The 20,922-nt window shown below is 44.4% G+C and overlaps 1 protein-coding gene across 1 annotated transcript in view; it reads left to right on the top strand.

Moving 5' to 3' along the window:
• The window catches only part of LOC116546107 (zinc finger ZZ-type and EF-hand domain-containing protein 1-like), a 27,476-nt gene extending 7,258 nt beyond the window's left edge, over positions 1 to 20,218 (top strand). The window contains exons 4-5 of the mRNA XM_032272453.1: positions 13,270 to 13,414; positions 19,341 to 20,218. Of these exons, the coding sequence (XP_032128344.1) occupies positions 13,270 to 13,414; positions 19,341 to 19,663 (468 nt within the window). The 3' untranslated portion in view covers positions 19,664 to 20,218. The remainder of the gene's footprint in view (positions 1 to 13,269; positions 13,415 to 19,340) is intronic.
• Positions 20,219 to 20,922: the final 704 nt, after the last annotated feature.

The raw sequence follows: 20,922 nt of genomic DNA on the forward strand, positions 1-20,922 counted from the left end.
AGACCGAGCTTGAGAATTGGGCCTCAAGCCAACCTGCTTGTGAGCAAATTCTAGTTCAGCATTCTCCAGCCAGGTGACTGGTCAACTTACTTGACCACTGTGACTCAGTTGCCTCAGCCATACAACAAGCTCAGTGCTCAGGAAGTGTTAGAATTGGTAGTGTTACTGTTTTCTATGGTTGTGGTTCAGTTCCAGGATGTTTATTCCGGCCTCTGTGTAACAGCTCATAAATACTTTCTTTTACACAAGGACATTCTTTTCTTTTTCTTTTTCTTTTTTTTTTTTTTTTTTTTTTTTTTTTTTTTTTTTTTTTTTTTTTTGTGTGAGACAGAGTCTTGCTCTATCACCCAGACTGGAATGCAGTGGTACAGTCTCGGCTCGCTGCAACCTCTGCCTCCCAGGTTCAAGCCATTCTCGTGCCTCATCTTCCCGAGTAGCTGGGACTACAGGCACCACATCCGGCTAATTTTTGTTTGTTTGTTTGCAGTTTTGGCAGAGCTGGGGTTTTGCCATGTTGACCAGGCTGATCTCAAACTCCTGGCTTCAAGTGATCCGCCTGCCTCGGCCTCTCAAAGTGCTGGGTAGACAAGGACGTGATTACAGATGAATAACCTGAGGCCTTGGATAGGTAGATAGGTGACCCACCCAGTCAGTTAGCGGCAGAAATAAGATCAGATCCAGATTTTTTGACTGATGGAGTGTGAGTGTAACCACCAGGCAGCCTTCCTATTTAAGTGCATTAAGTCCTATTAAGTGCATTGTAGTCTAAGCTCCCAGTTCTGGTTTGTAATTTTTTTTTTTTTTTTTTTTTTTTTTTGAGATGGGGTCTCTTTTTGTCACCCAGGCTGGAGTTTAGTGATGCTATCTCAGCTCATTGCAACCTCCACTTCCTGGCCTCAAGTGATTCTCTAGCCTTAGCCTCCTGAGTAACTGGGACTACATGTGCACACCACCAAACCCCCAGCTAATTTTTATGTTTTTTGTAGAGATGGGGTTTTGCCATGTTGCCCAGGCTGGTCTCGAACTCATGAGCTCAAAGCATTCCGCCTGCCTTGACCTCCCAAAGTGCTGGGATTACAGGCATGATCCACTGCTCCTGGCCTGGTCTGTGATGCTTTTTTTTTTTTTTTTGAGACGGAGTTTTGCTCTTGTCACCCAGGCTGGACTGCAGTGTCTTGACCTTGGCTCACTGCAATCTCTGCTTCCCGGATTCAAGCGATTCTCCTGCCTCAGCCTCCTGAGTAGCTGGGATTATAGGCGCCCACCACCACACCAGGCTAATTTTTGTGTTTTTAGTAGAGATGGGGTTTCTTCATGTTATCCAGGCTGGTCTTGAACTCCTGGGCTCAAGCAATCCACCTGCTTTGGCCTCCCCAAGTGCTGGGATTACAGGTGTGAGCCACCATGCCTGGCACAAAGAACATATTTTAAGAGATTTGTAGGTCCCTTCCAATAAGAGAGCTTATGTAGTTAGTACTGGGGTGATCAGCAGCATCCACCCTTAATAGTCTCCAGTGCCCCGTGGTGCCCTTGCTGTAATAACTGAGCTCTTCATCCTGGGTCTGCCAGCTTCTTTTTATTCTGACCTCTGTCCCTCTCTTTATCACCTGCCCTGTTCCTTTCTAGCCACACCAGGCAGGTTATGGTTCTCTGCCATGCAGTCTTTATGTATGTGCACACTCTGCCCCCCGACCTGAGATTGCCTCTCCTTCGCTATATACTTTCAAACTCCTAGTTATCCATTAAAGCGTAGTTCAAGGGTGGTTGTTTTCTGGGCCATTTCCCCCGAATACGCCTCCCCATCCTGGACTTCTCGTCCCCAGAGTGTCTGTTGGCTCATGGTATAGTGGTTAATTGTGGCATCTGGAATCAGTCCAGGATTCAGATTCAACCTCCATCATGTACTAACCATATGCCTAAATACTTAACCTCTCTGTTCCTCGCCTGCAAAAAGGTAGTACCTACCTTTGGAGTTACGGAAAATATGAGCCGATCTATGTGAAGTGCTTAGAACTCTGCCTGGTGCTCGCTAATACTGGCTGATGTAAGTAGGTTATACTGCGTGTATCGACATTATCACACCTATTACATTGCTGCTGTTGGTTTACAGGTCGGTCTGCTAAGCTGTGAGGGTTTTGAAGGGTAAGGACCACATACGCTTTGTTCATCTTTGTATCCACAGAGCCAAGCACAGGATCAGGTATAAATGTACGTGTGTGTGTGTGTGTGTGTGTGTGTGTGTGTGTATGTATATAATGACAGCTTGTCAGATAGGGCTGAATGAGTGTATGAGGAAATGGGCTTCTGTGAAGTCTTTTGGCCAGGATTTTGAAAATACATTTAAAGTTCAAAACCGACGGCAATAGGTAACATATGGTACTCCTTAATTTATGGAATTTGCTTATATTATCATCTTGCTTAATCCTCACTAAACCCTGTTTCGCATCTAAGTCCATTTTACAGTTGCGAAAACCCAAGCTTAATGAGGAAACAGGTTTCATATGAGACTATAGAAACATACTTAAAAAAAAAAAAAAAAACCAGTTTCTCTCTCTGTCACCCAGGCTGGAGTACAGTGGTATGATCACAGCTCACTGCAACCTTCAACTCCCAGGCTCCATTGATCTCCCCGCTCGGACTCCTGGGTAGCAAACCTGAACGTTTCTTTTCTTTAGGACAGTCAGTTTGTGAGTGTTAGGAAATTGCGTAATTATTTGGTGAAGCTGTTCACAAAGCTGTGGTAATTTTTTTCTTAGCCAAAATATATTTGTTTTTATTTTGTTCAAAAATCCCTTTTATCATCTTCATCAACTATTGACGGATCCATAAAATCTATTAAAAATAGCAAAAAATGGGCCGGGCTTGGTGGCTCACGCCTGTAATCCAAGCACTTTGGAGGCCAAGGCTGGCGGATCACCTGAGGTCAGGAGTTCAAGACCAGCCTGACCAACATGGTGAAACCCCGTCTTTAAAAAATAAATAAATAAATAAATAAATAAAAGATAAAAAAAATAGAAAAAAAAAAAACAAAAAACACACGCACACAAAAAACAAAACAACAACAACAACAACAAAAGCAAAAATGAGGCTGGGCGCGGTGGCTCATGCCTGTAATCCCAGCACTTTGGGAGGCCGAGGCGGGTGGATCACGAGGTCAGGAGATCGAGAGATCATCCTGGCCAACATGGTGAAACCCGTCTCCACTAAAATACAAAAAATTAGCCTGGCATGGTGGCGCGCACTTGTAGTCCCAGCTACTCAGGAGGCTGAGGCAGGAGAATCGCTTGAACCCGGGAAGCGGAGGTTGCAGTGAGCCCAGATTGTGCCACTGCACTCCAGCCTGGCGACAGAGTGAGACTCTGTCTCAAAAAAAAAAAAAAAAAAAAGTAAAAATGGCCTGGCACAGTGGCTCATGCCTATAAACCCAGCAGTCTGGGAGGCCAAGACAATAGGATTGCTTGAGTCCAGGAGTTCAAGACCAGCGTGGGTAGCATAGCGAGACCTTGTTTCTACAAAAACGTAAAAATTTAGCTGAGCATGTCCCAGCCACTGTAGTCCCAGTCACTCAGGAAGCTGAGGTGGGAAGACTACTTGAACCCAGGAGGTCAAGGCTGCAGTGAGCCGTGATCACACCACTGCACTCCAGCCTGGGTAGTAGATGGAGACCCGTCTCAAAAAAAAAAAGATAGCAAAAATATTGCTATTTTTATAGCCTTGCTTATATTGAAGTTTTATTAGCAATATACAGCAGGAATTGTGTGGGAAGTTGGAGGTGCAGGGAGTGCTTGATTTGTGGAAGTAGGACTTGCCTCCTTGAGATTCAGAGGGAGTGAGTCTCACTTCTAGTGTTGATAGGAGTTAATCTGGACAAAAGGTGCTGAAAGCAAATTTTATAGATGGAGGAAAGAAATGGAGTGAAGAGGTTTTAAGCCTTTGGTCTCCAGACTATAAGGAACCCCAGGGGTTATCTAGTCAAATAGGAGAATGGAGTTGTGGTGAAGAACATGAACTCTGCAGCCTTAGATGCAAACACTAGCTGTGTGACCTCAGGCAAGTTACCTGACCTCTCTGTACAACTATAAGATGGGGAGGTTGATAGTACTGTTACTGTTATGAGGAATAAATGATACTATAGCACATAAAATGCTCCGCTCAGTGCCTGGCATTTAACGAGTGCCCAAATATTGATTCAGAGCTTCCCAGTCTGTGTGTCGTTCCCAACAAATGAGTTATAGCTGTGCTAATCTCCTCAGACCTTGAGTCTTACAAATGTCATTACTTTCTCAGTACGCTGTAATGTGAACAAGTTGGGAAGTAGCTGTTACCTGGTACTGTAGCAGTCACAACGTGGCTGCAGGGAAGATGGAGGCTGCGCCCTGTGCCGCCTCCTTCTTCCCCCACTGGCTTCGCTTTTTGTATTTGGGTTGTACTTAAAATTTCTTAATGTTTAAAAATTCTCCTTTTTTAAAGCAATATATGTAGATTTTAAGAAAATTAAAAATACAGATAAGCAAGAATAAGAAAACACAAAACATTTTATTACGACTGTTAACATATTTTTTTTTTTTTTTTTGGAAATGGAGTCTCTGTCGCCCAGGCTGGAGTGCAGTGGTGCGATCTCAGCTCACTGCAACCTCCGCCTCCCCGGTTCCAGGGATTCTCGTGCCGCAGCCTCCCAAGGATCGTACCCCTGCACTCCAACCTGGTGACTCAAAAAAAAGGACAAAATTGTGGGTTTTACTTTTATCAGTTGCACATGTGCGTAGTATGTAGCTGAGAAGACGAACAAGAAGTGATGGTTTCCTGCCGTCCTGCCCCAGTGTCTCATTCCCCAAGAGCAATCACTTTTCAAGCTGGTTCTTGAGTATTTAACTCTGTATTACCAAGTAGTATATTTATGTTCTTTGTGATTTTTTTCCAGGGTTAGGCTTTGCCTGTTTTATTTCCAGCATCAGCCACGAGGCTTGAGTTGTCTTTCCCCTTCCCTTCCTTGCCCATGCAGGCACGTCTCCTGTTCTCCCACTACAATTCTGTCCATTGTGTTTAGATCGCCCTTTGATGTTTACATTATTATGATTGCTTACGTTCTTAACATTGCTGTTCCATATAATACCATGTTTTTGTTTTTGTTTTTGTTTTGCGTTTGACAGGGTCTTGCTCTGTCACCCAGGCTGGACAAGTGGTACAATCTTTGCTCACAGCAGCCTCAACCTCCCAGGCTCAAGTGATCCTTCCACTTTAGCCTCCTGACTAGCTGGGATTACAGGTGCGTGCCACCATGCCTGGCTAATTTTTGTATGTTTTTGTAGAGAGGAGTTTTGCCACGTTGCCCATGCTGGTCTTGAACTGCTGGACTCCTGTGGCTGAGGTGGTTACCTCAGCCTCCCAAAGTGCTGGGATTACAGGCATGAGGCATGGCCTGCTTTTCTTTTCTTATACATTTTTTTAAAAATTTTCTTGGTAGTTAACAATTGAATAGGTACTTGTAGTCTCCTTAATTTTTGATCTTTTATCATTAAGTTAGTTCCAGATAATCTGTCGGTTGTCTAAATCTCTTAACACAAGCATTCAATATGTTTAAACACATGGACATTCTGTCAATTTCATCTTCTCAAGGAAGTATTTCCTGAAGCCTTCTGACCTGCCCTAACCTAGATTTGTTATTCTCTACATCTGCTGTGTGGGTGTCATCTGAGAAGCTCCATCATCCTAGGGATTCATTTTCTCTCTTGTTTGGACCCCATTCTTGTCCTGTCTTGGCATATTTCTTCATTCCGGTGGCTACATCCTCTAGCAGCTTTCTGAAAAAGGGAGGATTAAGCAGTTCATTTTATGAGGACCTTGCATGTGTAAGAATGATTTTATTCTGCTGTCTCACAGTTGATGGGATTTTGGCTGACTATTGACTTCTGGGTTAGAGCACTCCCCAGAATGAAATCACTGCTTTCGTTGCCGGCTGGCTTCCGTGTGGCTGCTGATTGAGTCCCCTTCGGATTCTTGACCTTTTACATAGAAACTGTTTCTTCTCCCTGGAAGTAGGACTTGTGTTTTTTCTCAGTCTTACAGAATTTCATTGTGATGCACTTTGGTTCACTGAATACGGTGATCAGCCCCTGCAGTCACAGAACTCATGGCCTTCAGTTTGGGGGACTTGTCTTGCATCATAATGATAGTGAGTTCCTCCCGTACGTTTTTCCGTGTTCCATCTTTCTGAAACTCGTGTTATTTGGATGTTGGATCTCCTAGACTAGTCCTCTGATTTTCCTTTGCTTTTCTCTCCTAGTTTCCGTAGTCTGGTCTTTTTGCTGTACTTTGTGGACACTTTGGTCAACTTCACCTTCAAACCTTTCCTTTGAGATCTTTGTTTTGTTATGATATTTTAATTTTCAAGAGCTTTTTAATTTTTTTTTTAACTTTTATTTTAGGTTCGGGGGTACTTGTGCAGTTTTGTTATATAGGTAAACTCGTGTCACAGGGGTCTGTTGTACACATTATTTTGTCACCTGGCTGCTAAGCCTAGTACCTAATAGTAATTTTTCTGCTGGTCTCCTTCCTCTGACCCTCCCCGCTCGGGTAGGCCCAGGGTCTGTTGTTCCCTTCTTTGTGTTCATGTGTTCTCATCATTCAGCTCCCACTTATAAGTGAGAACATGCAGTCTTTGGTTTTCTGTTCCTGCATTAGTTTGCTAAGGATAGTGGCCTCCAGCTCCATGTTCCCATAAAGGACATGATCTTATTCTTTCTATGGCTGCATAGTATTCCATGGTATATATGTACTACCATAGCTTCTTTTTATTGTTTTTTTTGAAATGAAGTCTTGCTCTGTTGCCCAGGCTGGAGTGCAGTGGCGGATCTCGGCTCACTGCAACCTCCACCTCCCGGTTCAAGCGATTCTCCTGCCTCAGCCTCCCAAGTAGCTGGGACTGTAGGCACCTGCCACCACGCCCGGCTAATTTTTGTATTTTTAGTAGAGACGGGGTTTCACCATGTTAGCCAGGCTGGTCTCAAACTCCTGGCCTTGTGATCCACCCGCCTCAGCCTCCCAAAGTGCTGGGATGACAGGCATGAGCCACTGCGCCTGGCCCTCTTTTTTGTCTTTTTACCTTACTTGTGTTGAAGGACCACCCATTTTCTTCATCCAGTGTGTCATTGATGGGCATTTAGGTTGACTGCGTGTCTTTGCTATTGTGAATAGTGCTGCAGTGAACATTTGTGTGCGTGTGTCTTTATGGCAAAATGATATCTGTTCTTCTGGGTGTATACCCAATGATAGGATTGCTGGGTCAAATGGTAGTTCTGTTTTTAGCTCTTTGAGGAATCACCACATTGCTTTCCACAGTGGTCAAACTAATTTATACTCCCTTCAAGAGCTTTTAAAAATTTTCTCAGTATCCTGGTATTAGTAGTAGTATCCTGTTCTTTCACGCTTCCAATATCAGATAGTGGTGGTTGCACAACTCTGGGTATGCTAAGACCTACTGAGTTGTACATTTTAAAAGGATGAACTTTGTAGCGTGTGAATTATATACCTCAGTAAAGCTGGTATTAAAAATGTTTTTTGGCCAAGTGCAGTAGCCCACACCTGTAATCCCAGCACTTTGGGAGGCTGAGGCTGGTGGATCGCTTGAGGCTAGGAGTTCAAGACCAGCCTGGCCAGCATGATGAAACTCGTCCGTCTCAACCAAAAAATACAAATAATTAGCTGGGTGTGGTGGTGCATGCCTGTAGTCCCAGCTACCCGGTGTTAAAACGCATGCTTTGAACGAAGAGACCTCCCCAAACAGGCTTTGTGTAAGCAACATGGCTCTTTATTCACCTGGGTGCAGGTGGGCTAAGGCCGAAAAGGGCGTTAGCGAAGGGCAGTGGGATAGGAGTTGGTTGTACAGGTTGGGGCAAATATTTTGGGGAGGGAGCAGGGGTGTTATGGAGTAAGATCAGTTACAGTGGTAGGGGTACTGGCAAGGAGTATACATTACCACAAGTTCAGTTACAATGGTGGTGGGTTAAGAATAGTTAAGATGGCAGGGTGGGGTGAGGAGTATTCACATTATCATACTAACAGTTAAGATGGCAGGGTGGGTTTAGAAGCTTAATGTTGGTGGGGGGAAGCTGGGCGATCAGGGATAAAGGCGAATGCAGGCTGGGGGTGGGGGATAATTAGCCGAGGCAGGCAGGACTTTAGACTTTCTGGGTCCAGGCTTGCACTTGGAGGCCTGACACGCAGGAGGCTGAGGCAGGAGAATCACTTGAACCCAGGAGGCAGAGGTTGCAGTGAGCTGAGATTGCACCATTACACTCCAGCTGGGGTGACAGAACTAGACTACATCTCAAAAAAATTTTTTTGAGAAAAATATTCTCTGAAGCTATTAATCATCCTTTTGAAGTTTACTTTTCTCTGCATAGTCTGTCTTTTTTCCTAGTTGCCTTTTTGTTTTGTTTCTGTTTTTTGTTTTGAGAAAGAGTCCGGCTTTGTTGCCCAGGCTGGAGTGCAGTGTCAAGATCTCAGCTCACTGCAACCTCAGCCTCCTGGGTTCAAGCGATGCTTGTGCCACAGCAATCAGCCTCCTGAGTAGCTGGGATTACAGGCATTTGTCACCACACCCAGCTAATTTTTTTGTATTTTTAGTAGGGACAGGGTTTCACCATGTTGGCCAGGCTGGTCTTGAAGCTCTGACCTCAAGTGATCTGCCGGCCGTAGCCTCCCAAGTGCCGGGATTACAGACGTGAGCCCCCGCACCCAGCCTCTCCTAGGTGCTTTTTCTGTGTTTCATATTAAGGCTTTACTCCAATGTCCAGGTGTCCCGGGCTGTCCACTCATTAAAGAATGGGGGACTAAAAAGCTGGGTGCTCTTTGTTTCTGGCCTGTCAACTGGCGGCCTCACAGTAAGATGAACCGGCCGGCCCTTTCGTTGGGAGATCTCCAGTGCTGGTGGCTGTAGGTACGTTCCCTGAGCTTATCAGGTTCCCCAGGTAGTACTTTTCCAGTCTTCTGCTCACAGGCTGTGAGGCTAGCTGCCAGCGTTCTGGGAAACCTGGGGGAAGATTGAGTCTTGCGTGCGTAGCGAGTAAACATCAGTGCCCCTGTTCTCAGTGTGGTATTCTCACTTTCAGCTGTGCCTGGTATTTTCTAGTCCACACACCTACTGCTCTCGAGAGAATACACCCCCAGATTCCTGCCAAGATTGGAAAGGGAAAGCTGCCTTTTTTTAATTGGAAAATTTTAGACATAAGAAAGTAAAAATAAGAGTAAAGTTAGCTAGTTTCAACAATTACCAGCTTGAGGCCAGTTGGATTTGATCTAAACTCCACCTACTTTTTCTTTTCCCTATCTGAATTATTTTGAAGCGAATCTTGATGTTGGATCATTTCATACATAATATTTCATTATGTATTTCTACAAAATAGCACTTAATTTTAATTTTTTTTTTTTTGAGGTGGAGTTTCGCTCTCGTTACCCAGGCTGGAGTGCAATGGCATGGTCTCGGCTTACCGCAACCTCCGCCTCCTGGGTTCAAGCAATTCTCCTGCCTCAGCCTCCCGAGTAGCTGGGACTACAGGCGCACACCACCATGCCCAGCTAATTTTTGTATTTTTAGTAGAGATGGGGTTTCACCATGTTGACCAGGATGGTCTTGATCTCTTGACCTCGTGATCCACCTGCCTCGGCCTTCCAAAGTACTGGGATTATAGGTGTAAGCCACCGCGCCCGGCCAAAATAGCACTTTAAAAAAGACATGCAACACTACTGTCACCCTTTTCTCCTCAAAGCAAAACAAAAAGTCCAGTTTCTCCTTAAGATCATTTAGAGCCAGACGTGGCAACTCTTGCCTAGAATCTCAACACTTTGGGAGGCTGAGGTGGGAGAATTGCTTGAAGGCAGGAGTTTGAGACCAGCGTAGGCAGCAAAGAGACCCGTTCTCTACATAAAAATTAAAGAATCAGCCAGGTGTGGTGACACATGCCTGTAGTCCATCTACTTGAGAGGCTGAGGCAGGAGCATCTCTCGAGCCCAGGAGTTTGAGGTTACAGTGAGCTGATAGTACTGCTACATTCCAACCTTGGCAACAGAGTGAGATTGTTTCTCAAAAAAAAAAAAAAAAAAAAAAAAGGTTGCGGATGGTGGCTCAGGCCTGTAATCCCAGCACTTTGGGAGGCCGAGGCAGGCGGATCACCTGAGGTCAGGAGTTCCAGACCAGCTTGCCCAACATGGCGAAACTTTGTCTCTACCAAAAAATGAGCCAGGCGTAGTGGCAACTACTCAGGAGGCTGAGGCAGGAGAATTGCAGAGGTTATAGTGAGCCGAGATCGCACCACTGCGCTCCAGCCTGGTGATGAGCGAAACTCCGTCTCAAAAAAAAAAAAAATGAGCGTTTATCCAATCAGTTCTGCGAGACAGAGTCTTGCTCTAGCACCCAGGCTGGATTGCAGTGGCATGATCTTGGCTCACTGCAACTACCGCCTCCTGGTTTCAAGCAGTTCTCTGCCTCAGCCTCTTAAGTAGCTGGGATTACAGGTGCCTGCCACCATGCCTGGCTCATTTTTTGTATTTTTAGTAGAGGCTGGCCTCAAGTGATCTACCCTTTTGGGAGGTACTTTGGCCTCCCAAAATGCTGGGATGACAGGCATGAGCCACCACACCTGGCCCAGTTCTGCTTTTTAAAATAGCCTTTTTACCACTTACATCCACTTTCCACAGCACTGATTGCTACCAGGCCCTAAGTCTTTTTGAACCTGCAGCATGGGGCAGCTTGCTTCTCAGCCTTGCCTACTCAGATTAGAATTCCACCTTCTTGGATCAACCAACCAGGTACTATTTATCCACCTGTTTCTGAGCTTCCAAAATTTGGTAGCTGTTGTGTCTTGTATTCTTCGTTTGTATGCTGAAAACATACACGTATACCCCAGATCTCTTTGTAATATTGTCTTAATGGGGTTTGGAGGGAACAGAGGTAAATGTGTTTGTTTAGTATGAGTTTTTTGAGCTGTGAACACTCTTGATGGCTGGTTGTCCAGATGCTGCTCTGAAGCCTTGAGGGATAGGGTAGTCATTTCTTCCCAGAGCCTCCTAACCCATCTTTTTTTTTTTTTTTTTTTTTTTTGAGTTGGAGTCTCACTCTGTCATCCAGGCTGGAGTGCAGTGGCATGATCTTGGCTCACTGCAACCTCCATCTCCCAGTTTCAAGCAGTTCTCTACCTCAGCCTCCTAAGTAGCTGGGATTACAGGTGCCTGTCACCTCACCTGGCTAATTTTTTGTATTTTTAGTAGAGACAGGGTTTCACCATCTTGGCCAGGCTGGTCTTGAATACCTGACCTCGTGATCCACCCGCCTTGGCCTCACAAAGTGCTGGGGTTACAAGCGTGAGCCACCATGGCTGGCCTTTTAATTCATCTTTATACCCCATGACAACAGACAGGTCCACCTTTATGATGAACATTTCCCTCTATCTTCTATCCAATGACATTAATTTTAATTGCTGCTTCCCTCCTTCCCATTACATCCCATCAGGACTGTGTTACTCACAGGCCTCTTTTGTCCACACTTAAAATTCCCCCACAGGGCACAGTTTCTCTAGTCTTTCTCTCTAATGTGGTTTCTTTCCTCTGATCTCTTCTATTCATTTCTTTTTAGTGTGTAGCTTCAAAACCAAACTCACCTTTCTCGATTAGGTCTAGTCAGAGTAGAACAAGATAATATCTCCTCTCCTTTTGAATGTTATACCTTGATTAGTGTAGTCTTTGATCCTATTAACATTTTGGATAATCTTGCCAGGTTGAACGGAGGCAAAAAGAATGCTATGATCTCTTCCATGTTGCTTCTAAGTCACTGCTCCCCGTACCGTATTTCCGCCCGTGGTTTTTGGACTCAAATACAGGAATTTGCATTTGTTCCTCTTAAACACTGCATTGACCAGGGGTCTGTGATGGAAATGGGGGTATAGGTGTTAGTCATGAAACTTCAGTGGGATGTTTTCCTGTGTCATGGAGGAGAGAAATAAAAAGCAGGAGTTTTAAGAAAGAGAGAGGGTTACCTGGAAAGGAGGCCGGAAGGCCCCTGAAGTACTGCATGGTGAGGGGGATGTGTGAGTGAGTGTATCAGCAGGAGGACAGAAGGCATTGTTGAGGAAGGGATTGAAATCCGGGGAGAAGGGGCAGCTGCTAAGTGAGGTAAGTCTTGCAGGATGTGAAGGAAAGGGGTCAGGGACACGAGAGGGTGAGGCTAGAAAGGAGAAGGGGAGCTGTGTTTTATTGGGCTCTGTTCAGATGTTACTTAATCCTGGCAGCAGCCTGTGAGTTTGACAATATTTGCCTGATATTTCAGATCAAGAAGCTGTGGCTTGTGGAGGTAAAGAAACTTACATAAGATCACATAGCAGAGTATTGATTGAGCAGATTAAAACCAGATTTCTACTGTACCAAGTTCCCCAGATGGTCCAACATGGGCAAGGGGCAAGTTTGATTACACTTAAAGGTTAGTGAAAACAGGGCTGTGAAACAGATAAACCAAGTTAGCTCTTGTGTCCAAAAGAGTGTTTAAAAGAAAAGGCCCGGCTGGACTCGGTGGCTCACACTTGTAATCCTAGCACTTTGGGAGGCTGAGTTGGGCAGATCACCTGAGGTCTGGAGTTCAAGACCAGCCTGGCCAACATGGTGAAACCCCATTTCTGCTAAAAATACAGAAAAAATAATTAGCCAGGCATGCTGGTGGGCACCTGTAATCCCAGCTACTCGGGAGGCTGAGGCAGAAGAATTGAATGAACCCGGGAGGCAGAGGTTGCAGTGAGCCCAGGTTGTGCCATTGCACTCCTGCCTGGGCGACAGGCGCAAAACTCCGTCTTAAAAGAAAAAAAAAAAAAAAAGGAAAAAGTCCAATTAAACTTGAGGTGGTATTCTAAGTCAATTCTTTATATTTTGGCACTTTGCAACCAGTTGAAAAGTTTTACAGTGGCTGCTTCCTTCTGAAATTATTTAGTGGGGAGGAGGCTTACTAAATAATTACTCTCTTGGATTACTAAATGGTTACTCTCTTGGAATATAGATTGGAATACCAATAAGATTAAATTGTGTATACACACGTATACTCTTTGTGTACCTGTATACGTACATCCTACAAAGCACAGTGAGTTCCTATTCTAAATTTATCTTTGATTGATATATATGGACCCTTCCCCCTGCAACCAAAAATAAATAAATCACTGGTCTTGAGAATTGTAAATAAAAGAAAAAGTTACTTGGAACAGCCCTGATTTTCTTGCATCTCTTATCTTGTAGGCCTTTGCCCAGTTTGATGCCGAGGGTGATGGGACAGTTGATGCTGAGAACATGTTGGAGGCCCTCAAGAATTCCAGTGGAGCTAATCTTCAGGGGGAACTGAGCCACATCATCAGACAACTACAGGCCTGTTCTCTTGTTCCAGGTGAGGCTTTCATCTGAGTGCTCTCTTAGAACCCAAATGAACTTTGCTATACTGCTGATTGAAATGAGGCAAAATTGTGGCCACATGCAATAAACTCCCCCAACAGTATTTGTTAGGCACGTGATCTGAATTGACATTCAGTAGAGTCATCTTCGTTCCCCAGTACGGTGGTGTCAGTGCTTCTACCACTTGATGAACACTGGTCCGAGGCTGCCTTCCTTATACATCTCTTTATTTCACCCTCTGCAGAAGCCGCCTTTGGCCTCCAGTGTTCACTCTCATAGGATCCTGCATTTCTTTTTTGCAACATATTACCATTGTAATTGATCAATTCATTATTCAATTATTAGTGAAGTGTTTGTCGTCACTCCTATACCGTAGTTCCACGAGGCCAGGGACCTTCTGTCTTATTTCTGCAGTGTCCTCACATTTGGCACATGTTTTTTTGGCATGTGCTAAGCACTTAGTGGTTTTCTTAGAAAGCTATTGCAGTAGTCCCTCCTTATCCATGCAGGAGATGTTCCAAGACCCCCAGTGGATGCCTGAAACCAAGGATAGTACCCAACCCTCTATATACTACATATTTCTCTGATATATGTATATACTTAGGATAAACTTTAATGTAAACAATAGGCATAATAAGAGGCCAGTAACAATAGCTGATAATAGAATAATTATAACAATATACTGTAATAAAAATTACAAGAATGTGGCCCCTCTTTTTTTCTCTCCCTCTCTGTCTCATTCACAATATCTGTTTGTACCATATTCAACTGTTTTGGGGCTTTTGACCACGGGTCACTGAAATTGTGGATAAGGGAGGACTACTATATTCAGAAATTTAAGAATAAAAATAGCTTAAAGGGCTGGGTGTGGTGGCTCAAGCCTGTAATCCCAGCACTTTGGGAGGCCGAGGCGGGTGGATCACGAGGTCAAGAGATCGAGACCATCCTGGTCAACACGGTGAAACCCCGTCTCTACTAAAAATACAAAAAATTAGCTGGGCATGGTGGCACGTGCCTGTAATCCCAGCTACTCAGGAGGCTAAGGCAGGAGAATTGCCTGAACCCAGGAGGCGGAGGTTGCGGTGAGCCGAGATCGCGCCATTGCACTCCAGCCTGGGTAACAAGAGCGAAACTCCGTCCCAAAAAACTTAACTCCAAAAAAAAAAAGCTTAAAATTAAACAATGAGCTTCTACATGGTGCATATGAAAAGACATGGCCTGTGTTTTTTTATGGTTTCTTTTGGGAGCTCAGACTTATATAAAGACAGCATCGTAATAAAATTAACATTTTTTTTTCCAGTGAGAAGACAGTTGTGTTTGAAAGAGAAAAACACTTTGTACATTTTCCTTTTTGTCTTGGTTTACTTCGTCTCAGAACTTTTCCTGCTCTGTGTGCTTGGTGTCAAAATACTTAGGGCAGCAATGGAGGCAAAATAGATTTCATAGAACATAAGTGTAAATCTGGTTGCACTTGACCCTCTGGCTTACTGCTGAGTGATTTATTCAGCAAGGGAAGGATAGTGTCCATATATTAAGGAGAATATATACTTCTTGCCAGACATGGTGGCTCATGCCTGTAATCTCAGCACTTTGGAAGGCCAAAAAGGATTGCTTGCAGCCAGGAATCTGAGCCCAGCCAGGGCAACATAGTGAAACCCCATCTCTTAAAAAAGTTATCAGGGCATGGTAGTGTGCACCATTGGTTCTAGATACTCCGGATGCTGAGGCAAGAGGATTGCTTGAGCCCAGGAGGTTGAGGCTGTAGTGAGCTAAGGTGGCGCCACTGCACTCCAACCTTGGTAATAGAATGAGACCATCTGAAAAAAACAAATGCGCATTTCCATTCTCCTTCAGGTTGTCTTTAATTATGTAATTTTTATACACGTTAACTTTTTCCCTGGTCTCATGGCAATTAAAATTATTATCATTATTATTGAGATAGAGTCTCGCTCTTGTCACCCAGGCTGGAGTGCAAGGGGATCTCTGTTTACTGCAGCCTCCACCTCCTGGGTTCAAGAGATTCTTCTGCCCCAGCCTTCCAAGTAGCTAGGAATACCGACACCCACCACCACGCCTGGCTAATTTTTATATTTTTAGTAGAGATGGAGTTTAACCATGTTTGCCACGCTGGTCTCGAACTCCTGACCTCAAGTGATCCACGCGTCCTGGCCTCCCAAAGTGTTGGGATTACAGGCGTGAGCCACCATGCCTGGCCTGTATTATCTTCAGCTAGCTTATATCTTAGCGTTTACATATTGCTCCACTTTTGCATTACCAGCATGTGGTTAGCCAGAGGAGCTTTATTTGGACACCTCAGACAGTTTTAGGCAGGAAAGCAAAGGGGTTGAGACCTGGGAATCCACCAACAGATAATTTGTAGTGTACTGTTGTGCTGGGCAACTGTGGTAAAATGGGAAATTAGACTGAGAAAACTTCAGGGTTCAAATCTCAAGGCACTTACATAGCAGGCTTATGACTTAGGACTTCTACTCAAAAGTTTTCATCAGCACTCAATTTATCAGTCTTGGAATGCACCTTTGTAAGCTGAAGTTGTTTTGGTGGTGGGATGTTTTAGTGTCTAACCTTTGTCTACACTAAAATGAGTTCCTTTTGTATCTCATGGTGTTGGTGCTTAAGCATTTAAAAAAGAGACAGCACCTTTTCCTAATTCATTAGGCTTGGAATTCATTTACTGAAGACTAAATTAATTTACCAAATGTTTCAGCATATGAAGTCTTTTTTTTTTTTTTTTTTTTTTAAAAATAGGGTTGCGCCATGTTGCCCAGTCTGGCCTTGAACAAGTACTTTTTTTTTTTTTAAATAGAGTTTTGCCATGTTGCCCAGTCTGGTCTTGAACTCCTGAGCTCAGGCAATCCACCTGCCTCGGCCTCCTGAAATACTGTGATTACAGGCGTGAGCAGCTGCACCAGATCTGTTTTTTCACATGGGTTTTGAGCAAATCAGTGCAGCATCAGCAGTATCATAAATATGAAGCTCAGGTATTACTGTGGAGTCAGCGAAGAAAAAGACTGAGCCACTACTGGCTTCTTTCTTCCTCAGCTTGCAAACAGCCTATCATGGGACTTTGCCTTGTGATTGTGTGAGCTCATTCTCCTTTATAGACTCCCTTTTATATATACACATATTTATATTTCTGTCCCTCTGGAGAACGGTGACTAATGGAGATTTTGGTACCAGAAGGGGCTCTAGAGGAAGAGAGTTTTAAGGATGGATTTCTTTAGTTGGTTTTGGAGTTTTTGGAGTTAGCCATTTAATTGGTTGGTGCTCCTAAGTTTGCTGGACAAAATGATGAAAGGAAAGGATGAGCTCAGGGATTTTATCTACAGAAATGCATACCTTAGCCTCACATCTTCCAAAAATTGCCCTAGATGAGAGTCTTATCTCCTTTAGACAAAGTGCTGAAATTGTGGAAAATCAGATACAAGCTCATAGCATTTGAGTGACTGACCTGTAGTTAAAGCTGCATGCTCAGCCTCAGTAGGTATCTACTGTTAAAATGAGGGCATTGATTGGGAAAGAATGGGACCCAATGCATAGTTGGAATAGACAGACTTGGCAGCTGTCAGAACTCATACATTGGCTCCCTGACCAGTAGGGTAAGAGCTATTATGGTGGGAAAGGCCAAATGGAAGCCATTAGAGCTGGCCCTACCTAGAAAAATAGTAAATCAAAAACAATATCACACTCCTGGAGGGACTACAGAGATGGGTGCCACCATCAAGAACTTGAACAATGCAAGGATGGTGATTCCCACCATGTTCCCATTCAGCTCTCCTATTTGGCCTGTGCGGAAGACAGATGAATCTTGGAGAGTGACGGTGGATTATCTTAAGGTTAGCCAAGTGATGACTCCAAGTGCAGCTGCTGTATCAGATGTGGTTTCATTGCTTGAGCAAATTGACACACCTCCTGGTACCTGGTATGCAGCCATTGATTTGGCAAATGGCTTTTTCTCCATTTCTGTCCATAAGGCCCACCAGAAGCAATTTGCCTTCAGCTGATGTGGCCAGCAGTATACCTTCACTCTCTTACCTCAGGGGTATATCAGCTCTCCAGCTTTGTGTCACAATCTTGTTTGCAGAGACCTTTGTCACTTTTCCCCTCCACCAGATATCATGCTGGTCCTTTACATTGATGACATTATGCTGATTGGACTGAGTGATGGAGAAGTAGCAAACACACTGGACTTGTTGGTGACACCTTTGTGTGCCAGGGGGTGGTAAATAAATTTGAAATAAATACAGGGACCTTCTACCTCAGTGAAATTTTTAGGGGTCCAGTGGTGTAGGGCCTATGGAGACATTCCTTCTAAGGTAAAGGGTAAGTTGCTGGATTTGGCCCCTCCGACAACAAAGAAAGAGGCACAATGCCTAGTGGACCGACAGGGATTTGGAGGCAACGCATTTCTCATTTGGATATGTTACCCTGGCCTGTTTATCGAGTGACCCAAAAGGCTGCTAGTGTTAAGTGGGGTCCAGAACAGGAGAAGGCTCTGCAAACAGGCCCAGGCTGCTTTGCAAGCTCCTCTGCCACTTGGGTGATAATGATTCAGCAGATCCAGTGGTGCTTGGGATGTCAGTGCAGACAGAGCTGCTGTCTGGAGCCGTTGGCCGACCCTATAGGTGAATCACAGCGGAAGCCATTAGGATTTTGGAGCAAGGCCCTACCATCTTCTGCAGATAACCACTCTCCTTTTGAGAGACAGCTCTTGGCCTGTGACTGGGCCTTGGTAGAAACTGAGCATTTGACTGTGGGTCACCAAGTTACCTTGTGACCTGAACTGCCTTTCATGAACTGGGAGTTTTCTGACCCATCTGGCCATGGAGTGAGTCGTGCATAGCAGCTTTCCATCATCAGATGGAAGTGGTATATTCGTGATTGGGCTTGGGCAGGTCCTGAAGGCACAGGTAAGTTACATGAGGAAGTGGCTTAAATGCCCATGGTCCCCACTCCTGCCGCCCTGCTTTCTCTCTGCCAGCCTGCACTAATGGCCCCATGGGGGGTGTTCTCTATTATCAGTTGACATCTTGGTGTGTCACCTGAGCCTCGTTTTCCTCAGTGGTTAAAAGGGCCACCTGTACCTTCTGTGTCTCTCCCTCACCTTACTGGGGGAAGGAATGATGTGATGTACATGCAGACACCTTACTGGTTGTAAAATGCCATTGGAAATTGTGGTAATGGCAGTGATTGTATTGTCATTATCATTGTCTTAGCATCTTAGTATAGAAGCAGTTATGCTTTTACTCTTAATGCACTGAACTTTATTTCTACCCCATAATCTATATGCAAGACTTCATTAAAAACTTAGTGTTTAAGTGCTTATACATTTTTGAAGTTTGGATTGAAACAAATAATCATTGTTCTAAGAGTTCTAAAATTCTGGTCAACTAAAATTAATTCTTTTTTTTTTTTTGAGGCGGAGTTTTGCACTTGTTCCCCAGGATGGAGTGCAGTGGCGTGATGTCAGCTCACTGTAACCTCTACCTCCCGAGTTCAAGTGATTCTCCGGCCGCAGCCTCCCAAGTAGCTGGGATTACAGGCGCCCACCACCATGCCCAGCTAATTTTTTTGTATCTTTAGTAGAGACAGGGTTTCACCATGTTGGCCAGGCTGGTTTTGAACTCCTGACCTCAGGTGATCTGCCCACCTTGGCCTCCCAAAGTGCTGGGATGACAGGCATGAGCCACCATGCCTGGCCTAAATTAATTCTTAAGTTCAGAATGCTACTGGTTCATTTCTTTAAAACTTAACTTAGAATTTTAAATGATTCAAACTGAAAATGCCAATGAAGATTGTTAATGACTGCTTTTAACTTAGCCAGTTCAGATAGACACCAGGCAGGGGATATGGAAACTGCTCTGGCTTCCCCAAAATGCCGAAAACGGATTTTGTCTATTTAGGTTTCATAGACATATTTTCAGAGTCAAAGGAGGCACTTGGTGTTCACTCGTCAATGATACTGCGCTTCCTGCACCGAAATCGGCTCTCCAGTGCAGTGATGCCCTACCCGATGTTGGAGCACTGCAATAACATGTGCACCATGAGGTCTTCCGTTCTCAAGGAGTCTCTGGATCAGCTGGTACAAAAAGAAAAGGGTATGTGTATGGGGGATTCTCCTGAAAATTCTCTTATCATTTCTTCTAAATGTGGTATTGATAAAATGAGCCAATCCTTTTCCCTACCTTTATTTCTGAAAATACAGAGTAATAAGTTTGTAGCATAAGACTGTGATCCTCATTCCCTTTCTTCCTTCCTAACACAGCTGGTTTCTCATCATTCACTTCTCTGCTCAGATATGCCTTCAGGGATGCCTTTTCTGTTGATCTGATTAACACCACTCCCACTCCCCAGCTTCTGGTCAGGATCACCTCTGCAGGTTTAATGGTTGAAGTAGTTCTTACTGTTATCTGAAGTTGTAGCGTTATTGATTCACTTGTATGTTGTCTATGTTGTGTGTTTCCGTATTCCTGCACTGGGCCTGTTGCATCGTAGGTACTCAATGAGTATTTGGTGGATAAATGAGGGAACCCAGCACAGACTCACTCAGAGCTGGCAACAGAAGTTCATGACGTGTATAGATAGGTCTGTGGAACATAACAGAGTCCAGATATAAACCCAATACACATGTGAGAATATAGTACCAGATAAAGTCAGCGTTATAAATCAGAATGGAAAGGCGAACTGTCAACAGATGGAGTTAGGGCACCTCATTAGCCATTTGAAGAAAAAATAAAACTAGATTTTTTTTTTTTTTTTTTTGGAGAGTGAGTTTCACTCTTGTTACCCAGGCTGAAGTGCAGTGGTGTGATCTCCAGAACCTCCTCCTCCCAAGTTCAAGTGATTCTCCTACCTCGGCATCCCTGGTAGCTGGGATTACAGGCACACGCCACCAAGCCCAGCTATTTTTAGTGGAGATGGGGTTTCACCATGTTGGTCAGGCTGATCTCAAATTCCTGACCTCAGATGATCCACCCACCTTGGCCTCCCAGAGTGCTGGGATTACAGGCGTGAGCCTCAGTGCCTAGCTGAAACTAGATTCTTGATACATTCCGTTCACTAAAATAAACTTCAGGTGATAAAAAAGTTCAACTAAAAATAAAATGCTAAAAATATTGGAAGAAAATAGTTCCACTTTGTAAAATACGGAACAGCCTTTTTTTTTTTTTTTTTTCTGGGAGAGAGTCTTGCTCTGATGCCCAGGCTGGAGTGCAGTGGTGTGATCTTGGCTCACTGAAGCCTTTCCCTCCTGAGTTCAAGCAGTTCTCCTGTCTCAGCCTCCCACGTACCTGGGATTACAGGCATGTGCCACAATGCCCAGCTAATTTTTGTATTTTTAGTAGAGATGGGGTTTTGCCATGTTGGCCAGGCTGGTCTCGAACTCCTGACCTCAGGTGATCCTCCCAGCTCGGCCTCCCAAAGTGCTGGGATTGTAGGCGTGAGCCACCTCGCCCAGCCGGAACAGCCTTTCTAAGCAAGACATGA

The sequence above is a fragment of the Sapajus apella genome, unplaced genomic scaffold (genome assembly GCF_009761245.1).
Source record: "Sapajus apella isolate SASKATOON/1434 unplaced genomic scaffold, GSC_monkey_1.0 scaffold596, whole genome shotgun sequence".
Classification (NCBI taxonomy): Eukaryota; Metazoa; Chordata; class Mammalia; order Primates; family Cebidae; genus Sapajus; species Sapajus apella.